The 27,767-nt window shown below is 42.2% G+C and overlaps 2 protein-coding genes across 3 annotated transcripts; one reads left to right on the forward strand and one right to left on the reverse strand.

The window, feature by feature from the left end:
- Positions 1–495: 495 nt before the first annotated feature.
- ckba (creatine kinase, brain a) lies at positions 496–6,102 on the reverse strand. Of its 2 annotated transcripts, none has more exons than XM_034675800.1 (8): positions 5,970–6,102; positions 2,661–2,848; positions 2,392–2,546; positions 2,125–2,257; positions 1,528–1,699; positions 1,306–1,429; positions 1,016–1,205; positions 496–880 (listed from the first exon to the last, which is right to left on the reverse strand). In XM_034675800.1, exons 1-8 carry the CDS (start codon positions 5,990–5,992, stop codon positions 702–704), a joined length of 1,164 nt encoding a protein of 387 aa, XP_034531691.1. In that variant the 5' UTR covers positions 5,993–6,102; the 3' UTR covers positions 496–701. The 2 variants fall into 2 exon arrangements, with proteins under 2 accessions (XP_034531691.1, XP_034531690.1); XM_034675799.1 differs by lacking the exons at positions 2,661–2,848; positions 5,970–6,102 and adding exons at positions 3,306–3,507; positions 3,952–4,131.
- Positions 5,385–27,767, forward strand: trmt61a (tRNA methyltransferase 61A). Its single transcript, XM_034675801.1, has 4 exons — positions 5,385–5,556; positions 7,570–7,922; positions 18,190–18,456; positions 27,049–27,767. Exons 2-4 carry the CDS (start codon positions 7,592–7,594, stop codon positions 27,363–27,365), a joined length of 915 nt encoding a protein of 304 aa, XP_034531692.1. The 5' UTR covers positions 5,385–5,556; positions 7,570–7,591; the 3' UTR covers positions 27,366–27,767.

The raw sequence follows: 27,767 nt of genomic DNA on the forward strand, positions 1-27,767 counted from the left end.
TCCCACTGTCCCTCAGTGTTTTAATGTGGCTTCATTTAGCTGGTCTGCAGAAAATTAACCTACCTATATGAGCATGTCACATAAGTATCTTTTTGCCAAATGACTGTCATATAGTCATCTTGCAAAAAGACAGAAAACTCATCACATTTTTTATTTTCAAGGTTTTATTTCAAGGTTAGCTATAATTGGTTAAATTTACTATTTTAGATAACTTTTAAATAAATAAATACATTCTAGAAGACATCTCGCGACCCCCTCTTTGGGAACCCCTGCTGTAGAGCTAACTGAAGCCACGTGCACATTTTAGGATTCTAGTTTTAACGTTAGCATCAAAAGGTTCTCCATTTGTAGTTTAGTCGTGATCTACCACAGCTGATGTTTTCTTGAATAATCTCCTTTGTCTTCAAAATAACATTTTCTCCTGAAAGCTTTAACTTGAATTGGACTTGAGGGTGATGGGACTTTGTGCTAAAAGAAGTCAAGCTTACAAAAGAACATGAACCAGAACATTTTTATTTTATTTCATCCTCATCATACAGGAGCCGTTTGTTTTAAATACAGAAACAAATCCAAACTGTGTAATACAGAGTGCATTCCAGGACAGAGTCAAACATTCATTCAGACCGGGTGGGGAGGGGAGCGGGACGGTACTGTGGAAGGGGGAAAAGGGGCTGGGGTAGGGGGTGGGGTGTTAGGACGTTTTACTTCTGGGCGGGCATGATGTCGTCGATGGACTGACCCTTCTCCAGCTTCTTCTCCATCTCTACCAGCAGCTTGACGCCATCGACCACCATCTGCACCAGCTCCACCTCAGAGAAGCCCAGTCTGTCAGCGTTGGAGATGTCAAACACTCCGCCCACAGCGGCTGTGTCCACGCCACCTGAAGATTAAAGACAAGACTTAATACACTTGCTACTGAAGATTACAAGATTTACAGACATGTGACTTTAAAACAGCTGAAGTGTGGAAGTCAAAGAGGACAATATGAACTAGAATTCAAATTAAGTGTACAAACCGGTTCCACGTTTCTGCAGCCTCAGCTTCTTGAGAGCCTCCTCAAACTTGGCGTGTTTGCTCATGTTGGGCAGCTTCACGTGCACACCAGCGCGCAGACCGGTGCCCAGGTTAGAGGGGCAGGTGAGGACGTATCCGAGGTGCTCATTCCACATGAAAGCGTGGCTCCTCTCCTTGAACAGGCTCTCGATCTAAAACAAAAGAACCAGGTTCAGTCAGTCCTGATACAAGTCATATAAATGACTCACTCCTCTTACAGGTAGAACAGATAACGTTATATTTTCTACAAACCTTAGTGAGTCCGGTGCAGAAGCGGTTGAACACCTCCTTCATGTTGCCGCCTTTCTGCATGGAGATAACACGCAGGTGGTCCTCCTCGTTTACCCACACCAGGAAGGTCTTGTTGTCGTTGTGCCTTTAGACAGAAGACAAGTTTAAAAAGTGTCCAGGTTTCCTTAAAATTCAACTTTCTCATAAACATCAAGAAATGAAAGTGAAGAGAAGATTTCTCACCAGATGCCCCTAGCGTCAGGCCAGTCCCGGGCCATCCCTGAAGCCAGCAGCAGAGGAGACACTGGCTTGTCAAAGAGGAAGTGGTCATCAATGAGCTGCTGCTGCTCGGCGTCAGTCATGTTCTTCAGGGCGTAGTATTTCCCCTTCAGGTCACCGCTCAGGGAGGCCAGAGCTGCAGGGAGGAGATAAAGCTTTAAAAAACAAAACCCTCTAAATGTCAGACCCCTCAGTGACAGAAACACACACACAGGTGTGGCAGCCATTTTGGATGATTGTCCTATGAAAGTCCGTGTGTCAGAATCATCTCAAGTTGACCTTTCTTTGCCGACATTGTACTACAATCTGTTATTCCTCATACCACCACTAGAGGGCGCCCACTGCCATGTAAGAGAGACAAAGAAGCCTCATTCTGATCTCTCAGGGCATCACCGTGTTTCAGGCTGCATCCTCCTACACTTGTTTGTTTACAAAGAAAGAATCCCTCATCTGCACTCATGTCTGTGTGTGCAAACACTGTACAGACAATACAGAGGCAGAGTCCCTGTGCGGTCTGTAACAATGTGCTTCAATTAAAAAGGGTTCAAGTGGCCTCTTCACCTTCAATGGAGAGCTTCTCCACAGCGCGCCTCTCTCCTCGGCTGCAGTGAGGCGGCAGGCAGAAGCCACGGACGCTGCGGCCTGTTCGGACACGGGAGCTCAGGACGTAGTTGGAGTCGAGGTCGTCACCACCCTTAAGAGAAGCAGGAGATGTTTAATGAGGAGCAGAGGACTACATTTATACAAAGACAAAAACACTGGGACAATAGAACTGCTTCTTTGCAGTCTCCAGAATGTGTGCGGTGATCCTGGAACATCCTGTTGTACCTTCAGGTTGTCTGGGTTGAGGTCGGTCTTGTGCTTGTCTGAGGGTTTGTATCCTCCGTGTCTGTCCTCGATCACGGGGTCCAGCAGCTCCTTGAAGACCTCGTATGTCTCCTCGTCTCCGGCGACACAGCCCACAGTCATGATGAAGGGGTGGCCTGCACGCAAAGAAAACGGGGTCAGAAGGGAGACGGTGGAGGGATGGAGAAACATCCTCTCTAAGCTGAATGTGCAGTGTCATCATGTCTCAGGATGGGACTGTGCAACTGTACCAGGATTATCAACCCCTGTCTGAATGACACCATCTATGGTGACGCCATTGGGTGTAGCTCTCTCTCTCAGCGTCCTGTACATGTCCAGGGTTAAGAACTTGGCCATGTGGTTGTTGTGCTGACTGAGATCTGGGAACTCTTCCTCAGCTGACAGCATCTTCACCGTCAGCTTGGCCATACTCTCAGTGCTGAACAGAAACACAGTCTACAGGGTGAGGAGAGTCACCTGCTACACTGCAGCGCTGAGCAGGCCAGCGTGAACACACCTCTGGATTGTTTGAAACATGAACCACAAACTGTGCATACGATACGATGGTCTACACTGGAGGACTGGAACTGATATGAAAGAGTGAAAGCTGCAGTGGATTATCTGCTGCAGCTCTGCATACATTATGTAACAGCAGTAATCTTTACCATAAAGCGGAGCAATATTCTCAGATAATGGAAGAGCATTTCTAACTGATTCAGCAGCTCTGCATATTTCTACAAATGTCTGACTGAGTTGATCCCTTTGGTAAAGTCACAGTGCAGAAAGCAGTTAGTGTTCTCTCGCAGGAACATAGAACATAGAACATAGAACATGAGCGGCCATTAGACTCGGTCGACCAGGCAGAACAGATGGGGTTTTCTCGCTCGGGTTTTTACCTGGGTTATCAATCCCAGTCTGAATGACATCATCCAGAGTAAATCCACTGGGTGTCTGTTTGCTCCTCAGCCGCTCGTACATAGCAGGAGTCAGGAGCTTGGCCATGTGATTGTTGTGCTGGCTGAGGTCCGGGTACTCCTGCTCCGAGGCGTATTTCAGCTTCATCTGGTTGTGCGTGTTACCGAACGGCATGGCTGATCCCTGGGTCGGAGGATGGATGGAGGGAAGACACGGTGAAAAACAGCAGTGTAACCCCCCCTCCCCAAAGAGCATCGCGTCTAGAGCGCGTTCAGAGATTATCATGGATGTTACATTTGAGCTCGAGTGACTGCACAACCACATCTAGACAATGGGATCTCCTGCAGTGAACAGAGTGTCCTGAATGAGGCTGAAACAGGTGCAAAAACGAGCTGAAGATGCAGGTTTTTAATCACAGATTTCAGATGCATTCAATCATTTTGCAGTGAAATCGAAATGCTCGATGAGCTCTCATTACTCCGTGTTATTTAAATGGAACATATTCATAAGGCCGTGATAATCCGTCTCTGGGGCTCAGTCATCATTTCATCGACAATAAAAGAAAGAAAGAACACGTATTCCAGCCGCGCGACTATATTCATGAGTGAAATAAAATGAGGTTCCTACCTGTTGTTTTCGGACTTGTGGATTACTACTACTACCAGGGGTTGATACAAAGATCCCTATTTTTCCGACCGAGGAGCAACAAACAAACCAGCAGCAGCGTCCCAGCAGCTCTCCGGTCAGACTGATGACTTGAGATCCTTTATAGCAAAGCATCTCTCCTCCCATTGGTCAGTATTTCTACTCCATTCATTCAATTGGACGCGCTCGGTTGGAGGCTGTGTGGAGTGGGGATTCTATATTTACAGATTTCACTACAAATTCAGCTGTTTGGGTAAAATGTTCCACTTTATACAAACATGACATTAGATAATTCAGTACAAATATTTACATTCATTAAACTGATCTCCCGAGCATTCAGGTACATTTGGAGGAAATAGTTGTGCTCAAGTGATTTTAATAAATAACTAATGTAAATTAAATCACTAAAGGGTTTTTGAGAAAATGATTATTCTATTGTGGATGAAGAGAATGATGTCTACTATAAATATAGACTTACACTGAAAAATGTACTGTTTCGATGTGCTCAAATATAATATAATAGACTACATAAAAACATAATAATAAAATAAAAATAAAAATAATAATAGTTATAATAATAATAATGATAAAAGATAAATAAAATATAAAATATAACCATCCTCATACGAATATAACCATCCTCATACGAATACTAATAACACTAACAATAAAAAATAAATAATAATATCAATACAAAATAAATTAATAATAGTAATACAAATAATTATTAAATAAATAATAATAATAATAATAAAATAAATGATCAATAACAATAATATGATAATAATAAATAATAACAATAATAACAAAAACTATAAAAAATGAATTAATAATAAAAATAAAAATAATTAATAAATAAACAATGATAACGATAAAAAATAAGAAATAAATTATCAATAATAATAATAATATAATGATCAAGTCAAGTCAAGTCAAATTTTATTTATATAGCATATATTTAAAAACACAATCAAGAAAAACAAAAAGTTAAAAAAAAACACAATAAATTAAAGCAAGATAAAAATGATCATGATAATTACAATACAATAATACTAATAATATTAATTATCATAATTGTAATTATGAAACGTTTCTTTTGTACTTGAGCGTTTTAAAATAAATACAATTGTGATTACATATATTGTGTCTATATAATCTGTTTCACTTGAGAAACAATCTTAAAATGTCTCATACCTCTCTTTAACTTCCTTGTGATGACGTTAGTTGGTCCTCTCTGTCATCATCCCTCATCCCAGACACACCTGTCATCCTGCAGCATGGTCTCTTTCGTTTTTGCTACAAGTTGCTCCGTTGTGGAGTAAGATGCACATTTTGCAAATACACAAATCACCTGGAGTGCCTCTAACCAGAAACTCTACTGTCACAGGGGGTCTACAACTCTGTGAAAAGCCTTCAACTTCCGGTTGTGCCTCCTCCACTTCCTCTGAAAACAACACCACGTGTGTGAAGAGACTAACGAGGAGCAGAGTGCTCTCCACAGGCTCATTTAACGGCATTCTAACCCGGTGTTTTCCGTTTAATCAACCTCAGTTTGTGTTTGTTTGAAGAACAGAACGTCCGTTACAGGTACGTTGAGCGCCACCAACGGTCCCAGCAGAGATTTAGACCAACGGTTAATGTATGCTAGCTAGTTAGCACGTCCAGGCAGTGGTATTCGTTCTCATTCATTTGATTAGAGGGATTTTGCACTGTGACTTTATCATGTATTTGGGATATACAACATAAAAACATCTCTACTCTGTATCAAGAGTGCGAGTCGATACCCTTTGTTAATGTAAGCTACTGTCACATCAGTTCAAGTAGTGGTTAAAATACGTGGAAAGAAACTTCCAGTTGAAGCTAGCTTGTTAGGTAACTTTTATAACGTCTAACCAGAACCAAAAAAATCACCCAGACTCGAAACAAATCCACACAAAACAGAAGGATTTCAATTAAACATAATAAATACAGTGTTAACTTCATTCGTTAATGTTACTCACAGTTTCTCAATGTTGTCCGACATGTTTCTGATCCTTTCAAACCTAAAGAGTGTAGGAAAGTAAGATCTGTAGACTCCGTCTGTAGACTCCGTCTGTAGAAAGTGAAGCTGTTAAAAGTAACGACCCTTAATCTACACTTTCAAAAATAACGGGTCGCGAGGCAGGAGCATCAGGGTTACCAAGGAAACCAGGATGACAGAATATGATGCGCAGATGCATCAAGAACAGAGCTGTCCAAACTACTAACAGGATCCAATTTCTCTCAAAGTTCTGAACAAAGTGTCTCAATATATAAAAAGGGAATGATACTAACTTCTATATGAAGTCTTATTATGTGACTTAAAAGTGTAAATCGATTCACAATGGAACCCAATATATAGACAACTGACTACAACGTGCAGCATCTCTATGTGGATGCAAGTGTTTCATATTATCACATATCAGGTTGGATATTTTGGAGCTTTTAAAGGAATCTTTTTCCATTTGAATGTTAAATTTGGGCATAGACAAAAATGATTGACCTGTTAAAATTGCAAAACTTCTACAACCCATATTCAAAATGATGTAATAATAATAATAGCTTTATTTTGATGGATTCATCAAAGCTTGGCAGGATTCGGAAAACAAAATAACCCTTTAACTATGGTGGCCCTGAAGTGTGAATCACAACAACAAATTAGGAAAACACTACAGCTGGTTGTGTTTTCTTTTTTTTATGACTTTCCATTTTTATTTTGCAAACAAACAAGACAAATCAGCAATAATATATGGTATACATCTGTTTGTAACACATACCCTCTACCCCACCCCCACCCACACACAAAACCTTAACCAAGAGGGTTCAGCAGGTGCTTTCGTCTACAGTGGCTTAGCATATAAAGGAACATAAAAATAATAAGATCCAATTGACAAAAATTTAACAAGAAAACAATAAAAATAAAAATAAAATTACAGATCCACTTTTAAGTTTCACACTTGATCTTCATTCGGGCCTGTTAATCCCATCAAGATACAAACCCCATTTCAGACGATATTTTTCAGTTCTGTCCTGCATCCTATAGGACATCCTTTCATATGCAGCTATTGTGCTAAGTTCAGTAACCCAGTTCAGAAAAGGAGGTTCTCCCGGTGTCTTCCAATTCCTGAGGATAATCTGCCGTCCAGTAGCTGGTTGTGTTTTCTGAATTGCTGTTGGGATTTGCACTTCAGGGCCACCGTATTTAACAGACAGAGAAGAGTGTAGGAATTCTAACAATGCAAAAATAGAATACTGAGCAAAAGGTTAACAAGAATAAACGTAAATTTAACAGAATAAATTGGTGAGACAGTAGACCAATAAATTATTGTTAAAATCAAAAACACAGAATTAGAGAAAGATGTTGTTTCTCTTGCTTTACTGGATCGATTGTGGTCAGTCCATTTTTAAGTCTAAAGACAGTGTTCCTGGCATGCATGTTCAAAATCTTCATTCAGAACTAAAGAAAAACTCGAGAACCTCGGGCCTGCAGAGTGCTATGAGAATTTTTATACCAGACTGTTTCAAGCAGCCTTCAAGTCGATGAATAGTTTTCTAACTGTATCTCTTTCTCCTCTGTGACAGAGACAGAGTACCAGTTCCCACCATGAGTTTTGTGGAGTACTCAGACTGCATTAAGGATGGAGATGTTGCCATCATCCACCTGGGCCATGAATCCACAATGCCAGTCAAGGTGCAGCAAGGCGCTCAAACGCAGACACGCTACGGGGTTATTCGTCACTCCTCAGACCTCATCGGTCAGCGTTATGGGTCAAAGGTCACCTGCAGCAAAGGTGGATGGGTCCACGTGCTCCATCCCACACCCGAGTTGTGGACGGTCTCCCTGCCGCACCGCACGCAGATCCTCTACACCACCGACATCTCCACCATCACCATGATGCTGGAGCTAAAGCCTGGGTCCGTCGTCTGCGAGTCTGGTGAGGGTTTCTTCAGATTCAAGGACAACATGTAATAAAAGTAGTAAATTAGATAAACAAACATCACATCATTTGGTTTGGAGAGAATGATGTCAGCAGTTTGAGGTATTGGTGAATATAAATAGTTAAAATAAATAAGTGAAAATAAAATGAAGGCTAAAAATATCCATAAAACTGAGTAGATAAATACAATAATAAATTAAGATAAAATAAACAGTGAAAATTAATAAAACAACATTAACATTAATATAATAGTTAAAAAGTCAGTAATTAAATTGCTAAACCCTCCATGAAAGCCAGACTGAATAAATACCTTTTATATTTATAGTGAGAAAAGTCTCAATTTCTCCAGCTTCTCTCAGATCCTCAGGCAGGCTGTTCCCAAAAGGTGTCTTATAGGATAGAGATGAGCTTTAGGGTGGAATCAAAAGTATTATGGCATCTAAATTCTCATATCATAACATCTAGGTTCTGTGCTGACTTGAATCTGCACTGTCATTGCCAAACTGCATGCTGTTTGTCTTGAAGCTCACCAGCATGAGTCAGGGAGTACCGCACTCAGCATGTGAACATGTAGATTGTTTAACCCTGAGCTTTGAGGTTAATATGAACTAACAGACTTGTGTCTGTTATCAAGTAATACATAATACATATTGACATAATGTACGACGAGTCTCTTTCCCCCTTATGTTTTATTTATTAAGATCTAAAGCAATCTCTTTATGTTCGTTGTTCCACAGATATCAGCTGGAGATTTTACCCATCATGGGACAGCCTGAGATGTTTCTGACTATATATACATTTGAAATATCTGTCTTGAACACTTCAACCTTCATCCTCCATTTCCCTTGTTTGAGTCCAGTCCCTCTTAATGTGTCATTGTGCTTCTACAAGCTAGCTGGTTGCAGTTTCCTCCAGCCCAAGGACAGGGAGGGGGATGGGAGAGGCTGGTTAAGCGTGTGTGTTGCAGTGCTTCATCATGTTTTACAGCTGGCAGCCCTGCCCATGTCAGTGTATTGATTGTACTCTGTGAAAATTGTGTGTATGTGTGCAAGTGGAGATTGGAGGGGTCTCTCGGGTGATGAACGAGGTCTGAAGGAGATCTGTTTAGTCAGCACAGACTCAGGAAGTAAGGAGAGGGCTGCACTATCTGCATTGCGATCACATTACTGTGCCTTTTTAATGATTGTTTAACACGCCTTGCATCCACATACAGTCATGATATTCAAACGGTCTGATATTCATCAAAACAATCATCCTGTAAGTCTTCACACATTTGCATTCAGAGCAACAATAGTTTATCGTGCATTCTGTTTATTCACCTGTGTCTAAGATGCAGTTTTTTATTCCCTGCACACACCCCTGAGTATCATTATATTTCGGTGAGGTGATAATCAGCGTTTGTACGACACGATGGTGACTCATAACGTTCAGCCTGGTAGTCTTTAACCAGTACCACTAAGGGAGCATTTTTATAGTAAGCGGCACTCATACAAGGCTAACAGGTGATCATTCTGCTGCATGTTCTCACCACAACAAGCATTTGGTCATGTGGAGGTGTCACCTTAGAAGCAGCCTGATCTGGATATGTGTTCTTCTACTACCTGTATTCAGCAGGTTATGATGCCAGTGTCCTCAGGAAATGCTCTCTGTAGCTCAGGGGCTTTTGAGTCACAGTACTGAGGCTTCACAAAAATGATAAGTTCAACCGGTCAGAGGGTGCACAGGCAGCAAAGGGACAGTTCTTGCCGGGCAATTAGTAAGTTTTCCATTGAATTGGATCTAATTCTCTGAAGAAGACAATTATCTGTTGGTTAGAGATGTGGAAAAATATCTATATACTGCAGAAAAGCACTATTGTGTTTTTTCATACTGAATTGAACCTCAAAGAAAAAAAACAGTATACATTATGAACAGTATACATGCAGCAGCAAATCCTGCAAATTATAATCTCGTTACTTAGATTGTACTAAAATAGTACTATTATGTATGTTGCTGTTCTGATTTACATAAAAAATATATACTTATAAACTCATATATTACCTTTATTGGGAGATACGACAGTGGACAGAGCGGGGACGACATGCAACAAAGGGCCATAGGTCGGATTTGAATCCAGTCTGCCCACTTTGAGGACTACAGCTCCTGTACATGGTGTGTGTGAATGAAACACTATGCCAAACTAGCATCCCTAAAACCATATTAGAATGTATTTGGTTTTAAATTATCTATACTATAACAGCTTTCTTATATTAGATGTAAAAAATCACACCTTCCTCACAGTATCATGTTCATTGTTTTATTTGAAATCAACAGCCAGGAACCGTGAAGGTCCGTACAGACACCATCCAGTAGACATGGAGGTATTAAACCAGCTAAGTTGAACTTTTAATCCACTAAGGGCACCAAAATGCTCCCTTGCTCACCCCCCTAGGTGGAGTAACGGTGGCCTTTGAGGACAAAAAGCTCCTGTGATGCATGGTAAGCATCATCCTCCTCTTGTCAAGATTTCTCCATCAAAAACTTATTTCAATACATATATTTTGCACCAAACAACAACTACAAAAACACTTATGTTTCTAGTGTGTCTGTTCTGTGATACGGTAGAAACATCACAGTTCAAGGTGGCAGCTTCCATAGCAGAGAACTCACTCCTATGTAGAGTCAAGAAGCTCATTATATTTAAGTTATCAAACACTAATTTAAACAATCTCACACATTATACTCCAAGTCCACCAAGTCTGCTCTGTTAAATGCTGCTGAAGTCTACGCACTGTACCTTTAAGGAAACATCTCTAAACTTTAAGTATAAACTCTCTTGGGACCATGGTCGTCTGTTCACATTGTCATGGCAACCCATCCTCCTGCGATATCACTGATGCACTGACTGACCTTACAATCCCCAGAGTCATGTCTCTGGCACGGCTAAAAATAGCACTGCATTAGCATCACAATTGTTGACCTCTGTTGTGTGATCTGCATCGGTTCAACAAATACAGAGTGATCCCTCACAACGTATGTCTCAGGGCTCTGTGGACAGGAAGTGAATCTCTTATCTGACCCCTCAGGCATGTGACAGCTCAAGATGTAGAGCTGATTCCAGATCCACATGAACCTCCAACTCTGCACCAAGGACAGAAACACACTGACACATCTCACTGCATTGTTCATCTTCTCACTACACTTTGTTGTTATTGTTCTGACAAGCGGATAACTGCACAAATGATGATGAATTGCCCTTTAATGAGTGAGTTTCTTTGATGCAGATAGTCGAGGAAACCTGTGACTCATGGCGGCTTTTCTAATCTGCTCACAGAACAATACGTCGAGTCAGTGAGACGCTTCTGTACTCAAGGGTTGTGATACAAGAGGATGAAAACATGGTGGGGGAGGGGGCTGCTGACCTGAAATGCAGGTCAGCTGTGTTTCTGTTCTGCATTTACTGAAGCTCAATCTCACTAGAGGAGATTTATGAGAAGCAAAACCAGGCTGGATGTCAAGAAGAGGAGATTTCTCTGCAGGCAATTTAAGAAAATGAAAGTAAAGATTTTGGGTTTGAAGGATGTGGACTCAATTTGTAAATGCATAGTCCCCAGAGGATGAATCATTATGAATGTCTTTATTACACACAGGCAGGTCTGATTTATCCAGTCAGTTATGTCAGTGTCTATTAGTTGGATAATAACAAGCTTTGATACAGACATTAAAGGATCCCAGAGGTGAAGTATCTTGAAACATGAATGACTCGTGTTAAATTTGGTTGTCATCTGACTTTTCTACCTTACCTCCTATTTTCCTTCTCTCCAGTCAATGGCAAAGGATCTCCAGAACTAATCTCAAACTCTGAATCTTCTGTTGTACATTTTATTTGTTGTCACTAAACTAAGTGGTACATGGAAATGTCTGAGCTAATGGACCCTTAACATTTTGCTACTGACATGGATTACTTTGGCCCTTTGCACGATATTTGATACTGATATTGCAGTATCTTTTATTTTGGCGGTACACCGATAATGCAACATATTAAAACAAGAATTTATACCAGATAAATGCGATTAAGTAGGTTTTATCTACATGCCTGACCTACAGGATACGGAAAAATGTAGGTAGCAGTTCGAAGTGAGTAATATAAGCTAACATGAAATAGTGTATATTAGACTCTTTGCATCATGTCGCTCCTGATTTCAAAGAAACCTGTTTGTTTGCACCACTCAATGGACACCAATTGGTCAGAGGGTAGCCAACAGCTAGCTTGACCTTCATCGGACTGAACCACAACAGTATGAAAGCACGGCCCAGGCCTCCATCCAATGGTGAACATGGTAGCATTCTGAGTGAGAAAGCATTGATTGTTGATTTGAGTACATTTTAAATTTATTGCGATATATTTTGACTTTTAGGATCTGGTTATTACAAATGCTGGTGTTGTGATATTGAAAATATGGAATATCTTGCAGCCCTAGTCCTACATCTGTAAACGTAATAACATTACTCATCAGCCTCTGCTCCTCTGAGTGTTGAATGCGATTCTGCAAATGCAAGCGTGCTAAGATTTGCAAATTAGGGTTGGCTACTCAAATTCCCACACTTAGTCACAACATGACTAAACAGCTGCTCGGGCTTGGTGTCCAAAGCTGACATTTTTATCTCTGGAAAATGTTTGCCAGAGATTTTCTTGTCCTTTTGTTACCGCACCCTCATTCCTTGGACCATTTCTTCACTTCTTGTGTCAAACAGTCGTGTTTGTGTTAAACAACGTCATCATTGTCCCTCTCAAGATACTCCTGACTGATTATCACTGATTCCTCAAAGCTTTGGTTATCACTTCAGGCAGCTGCTGTTATCATGTGTTCCCTCCTCTCTGAATCAGATTGTGATGACCCAAGTTTTCTCTGTATGTATCAAACCAAAAGCAGTGGTAAGTCATATGTTGGCCTTTCGTTAACCCTTACCTGACTGTGTTTGTGCCTGGGAGCTCAGTGTTTGTAAGGAGTCTTTGTTTAGAGGAAAGTTGTTTGGCTTTCTGTCTCATGCACTCAGTCTTGTAAGGTTCCTCCTGTTACACGCACTTAATACTCCGGATCTCTTTCTGAGTGTCCGCTGGTCGTTTTGGAAAACCCCGCTTGTGCAGTCAGATATCCCAGATTAGGAATCTAAATGCTAATTTTAGAACTAAGGTTAAATATTTGAGCTCTAAAGCCAAATTTCATTCTGTATTTACAAGTTTCCCTGTATTTCCCAGTATGTTTCTGGAAGTTTACCACCCTGTGCTTCTGAATAAAGAGGTTGGGTATTGAACCTGTCGGCAGCCTGGCATGACGCCTGACGTCCAGAGTCGGTTCTCTGCTGATTGATCGTCTGTTTATGCAGATAAAGTTTGGAAGTGGTGAGTTCAGCTGCACAGCCACTCATTCTCTACAGCAGACTCTCCTGTGCAGATGAGGATTGGTGTGTTGAGGATTGATGTCAGTCTGATGAATGCAAGGCTGCAGTTTGTTGTGTAGTTATGTTTGAATATGTGGCCACTTAAATACATCATGTTGCTGCAGCTTCAAATTAACATAATAAGGAATTATATTTTGCACAGTTGATCATTTTAAACAACCGCATGTCATGTCCTTATTTGAGCAAGAACTCGTAATCTTAATATCTTCTGAACTGTTGCGTTAGAAAAAAATTCACCCCATACAGTGTGTGCCGATAGAGAAATGATCTATCCAGACTACACTGGTCTTTTGAACCAGGCTGTAAACATGTTTATTTCTGCTGTAAAGATCGTCTTCTTTGAATTGGTGTGTACAGTCATGGCCAAAAGTTTTGAGAATGACACAACTATTAATTTTCACAAAGTCTGCTGTTTCAGTTTTTATAATGGCAATTTGCATATACTCCAGAATGTTATGAGGAGTGATCAGCTCAACTGCAATTAATTGCAAAGTCCCTCTTTGCCTTGAAAATGAACTTTATCACCAAAAACACATTTCCACTGCATTTCAGCCCTGCCACAAAAGGACCAGCTAACATCATTTCAATGACACACAGGTGTCACACACATTAACACAGGTGTGGGTGTTGATGAGGACAAGGCTGGCGATCAATCTGTCATGATTGAGTGACTGGACACTTTAAAAGGAAGATGGTGCATGACACCATTGTTCCTCATCTGTTAGCCATGGTTACCTGCAAGGAAACACGTGCAGCCATCATTGCATTGCACAAAAAGGGCCCAACAGGGAAGTTTATAGCAGCGAGTAAGATTGCACCTCAGTCAACCGTCTATCGAATTATCAAGAACTTCAAGGAGAGAGGTTCAATTGTTGCCAAACAGGCTCCAGGGCGCCCAAGAAAGTCCAGCAAGTGCCAGGACCGTCTCCTGAAGGTGTTACAGCTGCGGGATCTGGCCACCACCAGTGCAGAGCTTGCTCAGGAATGGCAGCAGGCAGGTGTGAGTGCATCTGCACGCACAGTGAGGCGAAGACTTTTGGAGGAAGGCCTGGTGTCAAGGAGGGCAGCTAAGAAGCCACCTCTCTCCAGTAAAAACATCAGGGACAGACTGATATTCTGCAGAAGGTACAGGGACTGGACTGCTGAGGACTGGGGTAAAGTCATTTTCTCTGATGAATCCCCTTTCCAATTGTTTGGGGCATCTGGAGGAAGGCTTGTTCGGAGAAGACGAGGTGAGCGCTACCATCAGTCCTGTCTCTTGCCAACAGTGAAGCATCCTGAGACCATTCATGTGTGGGGTTGCTTTTCGGTCAAGGGAGTGGGCTCTCTCACAATCTTGCCTAAAAACACAGCCATGAATAAAGAATGGTACCAGAACGTCCTCCGAGAGTAACTTCTCCCAACCATCCAAGGGCAGTTTGGTGATGAAGAATGCCTTTTCCAGCATGATGGAGCACCTTGCCATAAAGCAAAAGTCAGAACAAAATGGCTCGGGGAACAAAACATTAAGATTTTGGGCTCTTGGCCAGGAAACTCCCCAGATCTTAATCCCATTGAGAACTTGTGGTCAATCCTCAAGAGGCGGGTGGACAATCAAAAACCCACAAATTCTGACAAACTCCAAGCATTGATTATGCAAGAATGGACTGCCATCAGTCAGGATTTGGTCCAGAGGTTGATTGACAGCATGCCAGGGAGAATTGCAGAGGTCTTGAAAAAGAAGGGTCAACACTGCAAATATTGACTTATTGCATGAATTCTGTGTAATTCTCAATAAAAGCTTTTGATACTTATGAAATGCTTCTAATTGTATTTCATTATACCATAGAAACATCTGACAAAAACACCTAAAAACCCTGAAGCAGCAGACTTTGTGAAAATGTAAATTTTGTGTCATTCTCAAAACTTTTGGCCATGACTGTATGTGGTTTCCGGTACCTCCGGAGCCAGCCTCAATCTGACACTCGATGAACTGCAGTTTCTAACACTTCTGCATTTGCTTCAATTTGAGCATCCCTCATTATGCAAACTTATCCAGAACGTATCCTTCATATTATCTTGGATGCATTACATGAACATGTTTAATTTCACTCTTAAAACAAGCATTTGTATACGGGGCATAGCAAGCTCCTTTGCTTTTACAGCCAACCCCAAATGGACACTCGAGTTGGTGTACTTTTTTTTATTTTTGCATCATTGCCCCGGAGGTTTTCACTTGAATCCAACACAGCATCATCATGAACAAAAAAAAATACATCAGCAGCTGATAGGGATGGGTACCGAATTCGGTACTTTTATACGTACCGACCGAATTCCGTTGGTACTACCGAGTACCGACTCACGTAAAATCAAACGGTACCATGTTTGGGTACCTGAACGCATCCTTGTGACTGTGAGGGAGTGGAAGAGTAGGCGATTTTCCATACTTTCGCCCTGTAATAAAGTTGGAGACTAATCGGGTGGACCTCTCTGCTCTCTGCTCTCTGCATCTGCGCGGGAGAGCGCCAATTTGAACCTGCAGCTGACAGCGCGAGCACTCACCGCGAGGCAGAGCTGCAGGAGGACTATGTTTATTTTATACAGTCTATGGTTGAGACGGACTCTCTCGCTCCGACTACCTGCCCTGTTTAAAACTGTTCTTGTGTGCGTGAACGCCCAACAAGTAAGTTGTGTGTCCTGGTCTTATAAAGAGACGGACCGACTTTGTCCCGTCTGCAGACATTCACGTGTGTTCATTGATAAACTCCAGAAAGAGCAATTAGACACCACAAGCACGTGTCAGCTAATATATCTAATCACCTATTCATGTTAAATGAAATAAATATATTAAATTAAACAAATTTGAGATTTTTTTTTTTAAATTAACATTTATTACCACATAAACACACAAAAGTACTGAAAATTAGTACCGTTGAGTACCGGTACCGATTCCCAGGTACCAGATATTGGTACCGTATCGGTTCAAATGTGAAAGGTACCCATCCCTGGCAGCTGACACATAACTGAATCCTGAATCTTATCTACAGAGTCAAGAGATGACAGGATTCCTTTATCACTAGTGTACTGGCTCGCAGGGCGTCATATTCAACTTGTATTTTAATGGAGACACTGAATGATCTTGATGTTGATGTACAGTTACTCAGAACATCAGTGATAGGAGGTGCCACTAGCACACTTAGTCCTTCACCCAGAACAATACAAGCTGTCTCTATCTTTAATATATCAGAGTGTTATGATTTGTCTCTCTGCTGCAGGGCTTTGATTTGGGAGTGTTGTGGCTTCTTGTGCATCCATTTATCCACATCCATATGTGTTATCACAGTCGTCAAAATCCAGAAACGCTTCCCTCTTCCTGTTGTTTCCACCCAGAGGCCCTCAGACTTGGCAGCGTGAGGTCTTAGCAAGTCAAAGTGCTGCCGTGGAGTTAACATTGCCCTCTTTGTCACCACACCAACAAAGGCTGCGGTGACGTAATATCAGGAGAAGAAGAAGAAGAGGTGGGGGCGGGGTATGTGCAGGCCCCGAGCCGCAAGTCACATGACCGGCTTTATTTATACTTCTTGTAAGCTCACACACTCTCACATCACTTTCTCTGCAACTGCACATCAGTGGGCATTTAAAGACGAGCCGGCACTACAGGGTAAAGAGGGCCCACTCTGATGTGTAGCATCCACTTATCAGTCCTGAGAGGGGGGAGAGTCAGTGTGAGCATGTGGGTGTGTAGGAACAGCTGTGAGCTGTTTTAGATGGAAGAACATGTACATCTCACGCTTTATAGGATTACACAGATTTAGCATGTTTAGCATGAACTTTAATTGTTGATGATGCATGGTCTGTTCTGGGTCATCATGTTTACATGGTTATCATGCAAACACCGGATAGGACAGGAAATCTTGCTGCTCAAGGCTGCGGGTTGTTCTTTTGAAATGTTCCCAGCTGTAGGGTTTTTGGACTAATGTTTCAACACTCTTACTTAATGCATTTGGTACAGTTATTGATCTGAACCCTCTACCCCCATATCCAGAGTGCTCCAAATGGACAGCTGAGGCACACAGCTACAGACTGGATGTGAAATCTCTGGTGAGGATGTTCGATAGATTTGGAGATGGATGTGTAGCGCTGCACGATTCGGTAAAATTGTTGCACTTATGGTGGACAATGTTTGCACTTTGCAGCCTTTAGCAAGTTACAGTGGCAAGGACAATCTTCCTTTAACAGGCAGAAACCTCCAGCAGGACCAGACTCATGTTAGACACACATCTGCTGAGACCGAGTTGAGGAGAGAGAGAGAGAGAGAGAGAGAGAGAGAGAGAGAGAGAGAGAGAGAGAGAGAGAGAGAGAGAGAGAGAGAGAGAGAGAGAGAGAGAGAGAGAGAGAGAGAGAGAGAGAGAGAGAGAGAGAGAGAGAGAGAGAGAGAGAGAGAGAGAGAGAGAGAGAGAGAGAGAGAGAGAGAGAGAGAGAGAGAGAATAGTGGTGAGATAATACATGGCTTTACCTCTGTGTTTTGGAGAACAGCTAAGAGTTAGATAAAATTAGATATACAGGCTTTTCTGACTATAACAATAGTAGCTATCAGGTGATCAGTCCAGTATTTTCTTGCGTCAGCTGTTTTGTCATTTGGCCTTCAGAGCGTCAGATCATGATGGAAACAGCTGTTTTCTATCCGTGACTTGAAGGGTTGAACTTATCATCAGAGCTCTAAGTGTGAAAAAGTGATATTTAACCTCATTGACCTGGAAGTTAACACAAACAGACATTTTAAAAGTGTATGCGGTGGTTTTTTCTGCTCTAACATTATCCTCCTGCATCGTCTTTGTTCTAGGGACGGGTAGCGGTTCCCTCTCCCACGCCATCCTGCGCACCATCGCCCCCACGGGTCACCTCCACACCGTGGAGTTCCACCAGCAGCGTGCGGAGAAGGTGGCAGAGGAGTTTAAGGAGCACCGGGTGGATCACCTGGTCACAGTCAGGAACCAGGACGTCTGCAAGGACGGCTTCGGAGTAACCGGGGTGGCAGATGCCGTCTTCCTGGACATCCCCAGCCCGTGGGAGGCCGTGAAACACGCCAAGGCTGCTATGAAGAGACACGGTGAGACAAGCCTGAAGTCCTCACGTGTAGTTACCATGCATTATAAAATGTAACAAAGTTAGCCCTTATGAAAAACACAGTATTTTTAATTCTGACATTATCCTTTTTTATTTGCTGCACAAAAACAAAAACAAAAAAAACTCTAAATATTGAAATTTAGAAGATTGCCTTTTCCAATTTTTTTACATGACTGTCTCGAAAAATAAAAAAAATATATATATATTTTTTAAATTTCACATTTAGACTCCACACTGGCTTTAATCTTAGATCTAACCATACCTAAGGGGAACAACAAAAGACTGGAGATAAGATAAGATCAGAGAATCCTTTACTCGTCCCACAACAGGGAAATTCAAGTGTCACAGTAACAAAGTAAACAGTGCAAAAAATATAAAGCAAACAAGAGCCTATAAAATATAAATTATTAATAAGTTAATTAGCAATAAAATTAAATAGGTAAAAAATAATCCTATCTACAACATAAATATATATATATATATTATTGGTTATATAGTCTGACCACTGCAGGAAGAAAAGACCTGTGGTATCTCTCTGTGAGACACCGCGGGTGAAGAAGTCTGTCACTGAATGAGCTCCTTAGTGTTGTGATGGTCTCCTGGAGGGGGGGTGACGTGTTGTCCATCAGAGAAGATAGCTTTGCTATCATCCTCCTGTCAGCCACCACCTCCACAGGGTCCAGTGGGCAGCCCAGGACAGAGCTGGCCTTCTTCACCAGTCTGTTCAGCTTCTTCCTGTCAGCAGCAGAGATGCTGCTGCCCCAGCAGACCACTCCAAAGAAGATGGCTGATGCCACCACAGAGTCAAAGAAGGACTTCAGAAGAGCCCCCTCCACACCAAAAGACCTGAGTCTCCTGAGCAGAAAGAGCCTGCTTTGTCCCTTCTTGTAGAGTGTGTTGCAGTTGTCAGACCAGTCCAGTTTATTGTTCAGGTGAACACCCAGGTACTTGTAAGATTTCACAATCTCAATGTCCGTTCCCTGGATGTTCACTGGTGTGGGAGGAGGGGGCTTGCGTCTTCTGAAATCCACCACCAGCTCTTTGGTCTTTCCTGCATTAAGCTGGAGGTGGTTTCTCTGGCACCAGACTGCAAAATCCTGCATCAGTTCTCTGTACTCCCTGTCGTCCCCATTGATGATTAAGGCCAACAATGGCGGATTTGTCAGAGAACTTTTGCAGGTAGCAGCTCCCTGTGTTGTGGATGAAGTCTGCAGTGTAGAGGGTGAACAGGAACAGAGCCAGAACCGTTCCCTGGGGGGCCCCCGTGCTGCATACGATGGTGTCGGACTGACACCTCTGGGCCCTCATACTGTGGACGATCGGTGAGTTAGTCCAGAATCCAGGCCGTGAGGAGGTGATCCACTCCAGAGTGCTCCAATTTGTCACTCAGAAGCAACGGCTGAATGGTGTTGAAGGCACTTGAGAAATCGAGGGGTCTTTGGCACCGGTACCAAGCAGGATGTCTTCGACTGCTCTGGTACCGTCCTTCACTAAAGTGAGCAGAAACATTTAGATGTTTATGCCTACTAGAGGAGCCACAGTTTCTCAACGCAGTCGACAAAAATTGTTGACAAAATCCGTTGCAGATTAATTTAATAGTTGATAATTAGTAAATCACGTCATTTTAACGTTTCCAGAGTTTAAACTTAAAGAGTGATCCTTCCTCTATCTTTCCTGAGACTGGTGCATGTGAATAAGAAGTTATGAAGGGGCAAGTCAACACAACACAACTAAATGAGTCCTCAAGAAGTGAGACCTCTCACACCCTCGCTATCTCTGCTGAGTGTTGCACATGCAAAACAGCCACCGGGAAACAACTTGTAAATGAAACATCATGGCAGCAGCTGATGCAACACTACCGCTTTAAAAAAGTCCAGGAGCGTTTCACCCTGAACACTGCGAAGAGAAGAGCCTGCAAGAACCTGCAAGAACCTGCAAGAACCTGCTCATCAGGGGAGAACGGCGGTGATGTGAGTGTTGGAAGAGCAGGCCGGATGTCACACAAACTGTGACATTCAAATTAGAAGTCTAAAGTTAGAGCCGCGCTGTGTGACTTTATATTTTCAGTCCTCTCATCTTGAAACCTTTTCTTGTGAACACACTTCCCTTTTCTTTCTTTCGTTCTCTTTTTTCTAGCTCCTCTCCTACGACTAAACGGTGAAGGAAACTCTTACCACATTAATGTTGTAACCACGCTGCACAGTAAAACGCAATGATCCATCTTGCACAAACACTTCTGTAGTTATGTTAAGAGCAGAGACAAAGAATGGCTTGAATTCAGATATTTGGAATGTTTTGACTTTAGATTTAAAGCAGGTGGTTGAATAAGAAGCATTGAGTAACTCTGTTTTCACTATCTGATTAGTTGATGAATCGTTTGAGTAATCAATGAGTAGTCGACTGTTAAAGCAGTGGTTGGTTGCAGCCCTCACGCCCTCCTGTGTCTGCGTATAAATACACTAAAGCACAAAGTGGTGCAGTCTCAGAGGAACACTCAGTGTCACCTGCTGCTGACTTTCTGTGACTCACCTCAGCACAGCAGCAACATGAGTGTGACTGTGCAGGTTTCAGAAGACCAGCCTGTGATTTTATCCCCCCGCCCCTCCGGCCAGGCCGCCTCCCTCTGCACACCACACGAGCATCGATCCGAGCCGACAGCCCTCATTAACTTTGCCCTTGCCTGTGTGAGTTTCTGTGTGTGTTTGTGTGCACAAAGTTAGGTATTGTGGCACGTTGCATGATTGGGTTTCTGTGACAACCAGCTGCAGCAGCAGCAGCAGCAGCAGCAGCAGCATGCCCGGGCAGGTTGGTGAATCACTCAGGTGGACAGAGGAAACGTCAAGGTTTATTTTGCATAGATAGAGGAGAGCACATAGAAACGGATCTCTTAGTCAGACTGAAGTACAGTGACCATCTGCCCCAAAATATGAATACCTCACACTTTGAGGGATGTTTCTTTAACATGCATGACAACAGAAGAATTGAAACACACCACGGCTCGGTGGTTAATGAGCTGGAGAGCCTTATTTCACGCTGCGTTTTCCTGCGCCACATAAATGCAGCATGATGTTAAAAAGTAAGCCCCAATATGAAGAGGAATGCTGCTCTGCCTCCTCCTCTCTGAATCCCTTTTATGGTGCCACTGCTACATGTTCCATTCAGGAGCTGTTGACCCTCACATGCACACACACACAGATATACACACACACACACACACACACACACACACACACACACACACACACACACACACACACACACACACACACACACACACACACACACACACACACACACACACGCACATACAGATACTGATAAAGTGCAGCCATTGTGAAAGCAGTCTCATGACCATACAGGGTTATGCTGCAGACAGAGAGACGGTGAACGTGGCTCCATAAGGAAATGCTCGATTTACTTGAAGCAGACTTTCTGTTCTCTGCTGAGTGACACCGCCCCTATATGCTGCAGAAAGATAGAAAAGTATAGAGCCAAGGTGTTGTGTTCTTTAAAGTAGTTATCCCTTACTAGAAGAAAACTCATCAAGCACTCCCCCTGATATCCATCAAGTTATTTGCGGAGTAGAAGCTACAGGAGGCAAGCCGTGTCACCCTCAGCTGAAATTCATCACCTTGTTGTTTATTTTCCTGCACATTACCGCAGACTGACTCCAGACCTGTTCTCAGGCTGAAGGAGAAGTTGCTGAGATGTGGTTTATCGTGGCAGTGGTAGTGAAATAGCTCCTTTTTTTTTCTCGACTCAGAGTAGTAATTTTTGTAATGTTTTGGCCCGCGGCCCGGCCCTGTATTTACTCCTCTCTGAGAAATACCCAGGACCCTGGCAGACTTAATCCTCCCTCCCTGCTCGCTCTATCTCTTGAGAATTGTTGTGCAAGAATAAAGCAAACATGTCCAGCGAACACACACCCTCAAGAACTAGATTAGGAATCATAGGTTTACACATGTATGGATGCCAGTTGTAGACATAGGCTAATATTTGAGGCTGTTAATAACCACTTCAGACACCCTGGTGTAATGATCAACCCGGCCTCTTCCTGTGTGTGCGTCCTGGTTTCCAGGAGACCATTGAGTTGTGTTTATGGCCGCCCCGGGTGAGAACACTGGTCCTGTTGGCAGAAGGAATGACTGCTATCTGAAACATCCTGAGATGTCCTGTGATGTTTATCAGACACAGTGGATCCTTCAACACGGCTGCCCTCTGCAGACTTACTCTCTGTTTCATGGAGTAACTCCATGTAACATGATGATAACTTCAGACATGTGTTTATACCATCAGGCAATAAACAAACAAACCGGTGTAAACAATTAAAACCAGTAAATAGAACAGAACTGGATCAGAAGTCTGTGTTTCTGCTTTTCAGAAGACACAAGACGTCTGGAGGAGCTGCAGGCGGAGTGGACACTGAAGCTGGTGTTTATACTTTTGCGTTGATCTGTCGTAGTTGCCGATGCCAATGTAAGCACTAAATGTGCGTCCGAGCGTCTCTGCAATGTTCTGCCCAAACCCTTATAGATAGTGGGATTTCAATCCTGGTCAGATCGCCTGTTTTCGGTCCTGCTTGATTGTCCACAGGGAACTAAAGCGACTCTGAGCACGTTATGTTAATTTGTGTTGCTGTTGATCATACAGTAATTATTAAAAAGAAGAATAGACAGGAGACGTCAGAGGGGATTGAATGCACGACGATTCTGTAAATGCAGGAAATACGATGCCACCCAACGGACCAATCACATGGCCTGCTGTCCGTGTCGTTTTGATGCATAGTCACATTTTGGAGGAGGTGCCTTCAGGCTTCACGCATAGGTTTGCGCGTAGGAACAGGACTAGGGGTGGGAATTGATAAGATTTTATCAATGTCAATGCCATTGTCAATTCTGCTTATCAATCCAATTCCTTATCAATTCTCCTAACCATTCCTGAGTATTTTTTTGAGGGGAAAAAGTAGTTCTACACAGTCTTCTGCACCAAAAGGAACCGTTTTATTTTTTCCAAAATTATGTCTGCACAAGACTGAACATGAACATATTCAACTTGAACATACTGAACAATAGGTTGACCTCATTCTCGGCCACTTGAGTCCGGACGTGGCCCCTCGAGCCTGGATGAAAAGCTTTCAATTTGGAGAGGAAAAACGCTTTTCCTCCGGGGGTCCTCGCTGTGGTATTTTACCCGCTCTCAGTGCCTCATTTTCGTCCAGGTGTGACACGTAATGCAATGTAGTGCGACGTGACGTTGTGCTGGGCAATGAATCGTTAAAAAGAATCAATAACAGTTGAGGTGTACAATTCAGATGGAATTGATCAATTGGAACCAGTTCTAAGTTGGATCCGATTTTTGATTCCCACCCCTAAACAGGGCTACGCAGACCTACAGTGTATACTACAGTGTAGATAGGACACAGAAGCATGAATCAGGCTTAACATTAGCTAAGCTTGTTCCTTGTCGCTCTGCTGGTTTTAGTTGAGGGTTGATTTGATGTTCAGCATTATCAAAGTGTTTACCAGCCGCCAAGTTAAAGGTCTTTGTCTCTCAAACAAAGACAGAAAAAACTTCCTGACAAACACTCAAAGTTGTTGGTTGGACAATGATAGATGCTGACACCTGTTAGCTAAAATCATGTCTTTATTGAGAGGATGCAATCAAAAAAAAAACTCAAATGTGACACTTAGAAATTGGAAAACAAAAAACAAAAGTTTTCTGAAAGTAATTCAATCCAATTTTTATGGAAATAACTTCAAACTTCCAAAATCTACCTAAAGAAAGAGACGTGTACTTTCCTCCGTTCCTTCATCCCTTCTTTTAATGAGCTTCTCCTTAATCAGATTTGGAGTAGATAATATATGAACTTGTTTTCACTCTAACCCTCCCGTCTCCAGCTGTACTGGTCAGAGCCACATTCTTCACCTTTAAGGTCAACCAGTGAAAGTCTTCTTGGCTCGTTGCTCCGGCCCCCCGCTGCAATCTCTGCAGGGTTTCATTTAGAGACGAGAGGCCGGAGCTGGCAGGTGATCTCTGTTTATCAGAGCGCCTGCTCATCCCCTGATGATCCACAAACTCCAGCCTGGAGCCCGACAGGTCACAGGTCTGCTTTCATAGGGAAAAGATATGCTTTAAAAGTGCTTATGGGTGTTAAAAACACATTATTAATAGAGGTGGTGGCTTCACAGGTTTCCCAAGAGAGAGCCTAAATTTCCCCTGAGTCTGTATTCAGTTTCTCTTCCTGGTTTTGATTATTTATCTTTTGTCCGTGACTGTTTTTTAAATTGACTCCACACAGAGAAAACTATGAAAGTGAACATCTTCTCTAGACTCTTTGAGAAATATTATGCTTCAAGGAACACTGAAAATGCCAGAAAGCACACTCAAGTGGTCAAAATAACCATTCAAGGCTGGTTAATTGTGCAATCATTGTAAGTAACCTCATTCATAAATCCTCCGTTAATCTCACAAACAATCCCCTCTTGCCATGTTGGCCCTCAGAGAACAAGGCGGGCAGATCACCCGTGTTAAGTGGATCTGCACTGGTCTTGTCATGATCTTAGATAGAATCACTTTGAGTAAATTACAACAGTTAACAGCAGTGACTTGCTCGCTCTCTCTCTCTCTCCCTCTCTCTCTCTCTCTCTCTCTCTCTCTCTCTCTCTCTCTCTCTCTCTCTCTCTCTCTCTCTCTCTCTCTCTCTCTCTCTCTCTGGGTGTCTTTAACTACACTTGATCATAAGAACACTTTGTGGAGTTTCTGCCTTCAATTGTTCATTTTGACAGCAGAGACAGCCTGAAGATTAATATGGCAGGTAGGACAGACACCCTCTTTGCAGTGTTGATCCTCAGTATACACAGTTTTTAAAAGCTCAAACGTGTCTCCTTCATTCAGTTGGAACATATCTGGTCTCATTCATTCTTCGGCCGACACTGTGGCCTTCTCCTGCTTTAGTAACTTGTGTCTTGTTGTTGGCCACTGTATAAAATCAAAACATGACAAACATTTTTGAGCAGAGACTCAAAAAATGTTGTTTAAATATATTATATATATATATATATATATATATATATATATATATTTTTTTTTTTTTTTTTTTTTAAATTCATTTTTTAATAGTTAGAATACCTTTCTAGATATCTGTCATTGCCCTTCTGACTATTAGGAATGTAATTTTAGTAGGAGATTTTTTTTTAACCTGTATTTCTACATTTTTATATTACAAAATGTAATATATTTATAGATATCTGCGATTGAGTCATTTCTAGTCATAACTTTAAATGTAGACTTCTAAAGTTGCATGTAGTCATAACGGCAAATTGTAGATAGCTGCACTGACATGTATTTCTTAGTTTCTTAAGAGACAAAAACAAATTCAGACTAACCGGCTATAGTCCAAAGGTACATAAACACTCAGATTAACACGGTTAACCAGGGGATCACGACATCTAGAGGTAAACAACCTCAGATTGGTTTGCTAAGTTTGGCTAACACTAGCAGAGCTAGCACAACCATCCTTCAGTACTTCTTGAAGATAATGTCCACATGTCTGTGCTGTAACCAGACACAACTTACAAACTCAACTCAACTTTATTTATGTAGCACCTCTCATACATATAAACATGCAGCCCAAAGTGCTTCACAGAATAATAGAGAAACACAAAACAACAGCAATGGTCAAATTATAAAAGGCATGATTATCAATAAAATACTTAACAATAAAATAAAATCAATACAGTAAAATTAATCAAATAAGTAAGAGTGGAAAGAAAAGTTAAAAATGAGGTAGCGTTAACAAGATCAGATGAATACAAGAAATAAATGTTAAAGCAATGATTAAAATAGTAATGATTAAAATAATAATTCAAATAATAATAATAATGCAGAACAGGGCTAAAAATAAATTACTCCAAGTTAAAATTTCGATTAAAAAGGTAAATCTTAAGTTTACTTTTAAAATGACCAGAGAGCTCGCCGTTTTGATGTCCAGAGGCAGAGAGTCTCACAGCTTAGGGGCATAAAAACAGAAAGCTCTCCGGCCGGTACCTGTGTGAGAACACACGAGGAACGTTTATAAGGGAATACAACTGTATCTCCATTTTCTAGATCAAATTACAGACAAACTTCACCAAGATGTCATCTGTCATCTGTGCTTCTTTACATACAGGTAGTAGAGTGTTATAGCATCATGTCAGTAGTTATCAACTGAAGCTACAGCCCCAGCTAGTGGAGGTGTCTGTGCTTCAGCTTAGACTCAACAGAGGCAAAGAAAGAAAAAGGAATAATAAAAAATGTTAGGGTTCCAATAGGGCCTTGCCGCTGTTGCGTGTCGGTGCTTGGGCCCTAACAAGCATCTTTGGCTGACAATGATTGTTACACCCCACCTAAATGCGGCCCTGTGGTATGATACACACCAACAATGATATAGATATTAGCAGTATTAATTGTTTAACCGACTAATATTTCCGATGCAGACTAAACGCGTCCCTAATCCCAGTATGGATACATTTACATCAACAAGATATCTGGAATGATTTTTCATTTTGGAACCATTGTTCTCTTTCTCTCTCTGCAGGAGGTCGTGCGTGTTCCTTCTCTCCATGTATAGAGCAGGTTCAGAGGACGTGCGAGGCTCTGGCGGATCAGGGCTTCCAGGAGATCAGCACCCTGGAGGTCCTGCTGAGAGTCCACGATGTGCGAACAGTCTCCCTGCCGCTCCCCGACTTCGGCACAGACCCCTTCTCTCCTCCAGCTGAGCCCAACAGCACAGAGAAAACCGCTCCCACCTCTGCTCCAAACCCGGCTTCCTTCACCTTGAAGACCACCACCCCACCCAGAGAAATCCCGGGTCACACAGGGTACCTCACCTTTGCTACCAAACCAAGAACCTAAAGCTTATTTTTCCCTTCATGTTCAGCAGCAGTAAACAGGACGTGGTTTATAATCCGCCTTGCTCCAGTGCATTTTCCTTGTATATTAATAAGACTGTGATAATCCAGCGGGGGTACCAGGTTCCTCCAGGTCCCGGTTGGCACTGCAGCACCAAGAGGATTTACAGACTTGCGTTACATAATTGAAAAGCTCCTGTCTCTTGGCACCGGTTTGTTGTTTGCATCAAGCGCCAAACCAGGCTGATTTCATTTGAGGAGAATATACCTCATGGCTTTTTTGGATCATGACTGATTAGTTCCCTTTTTAATCAGAGCTTACTTTTGTTTGAGGAGGAAAGTCTTTTATTTGTTTCTATTTTGCACTTTTGTATTCAAGTCAGTACAATAAACGTGTGAAAAGATC

The sequence above is a fragment of the Notolabrus celidotus genome, chromosome 22 (genome assembly GCF_009762535.1).
Source record: "Notolabrus celidotus isolate fNotCel1 chromosome 22, fNotCel1.pri, whole genome shotgun sequence".
Lineage (NCBI taxonomy): Eukaryota > Metazoa > Chordata > Actinopteri > Labriformes > Labridae > Notolabrus > Notolabrus celidotus.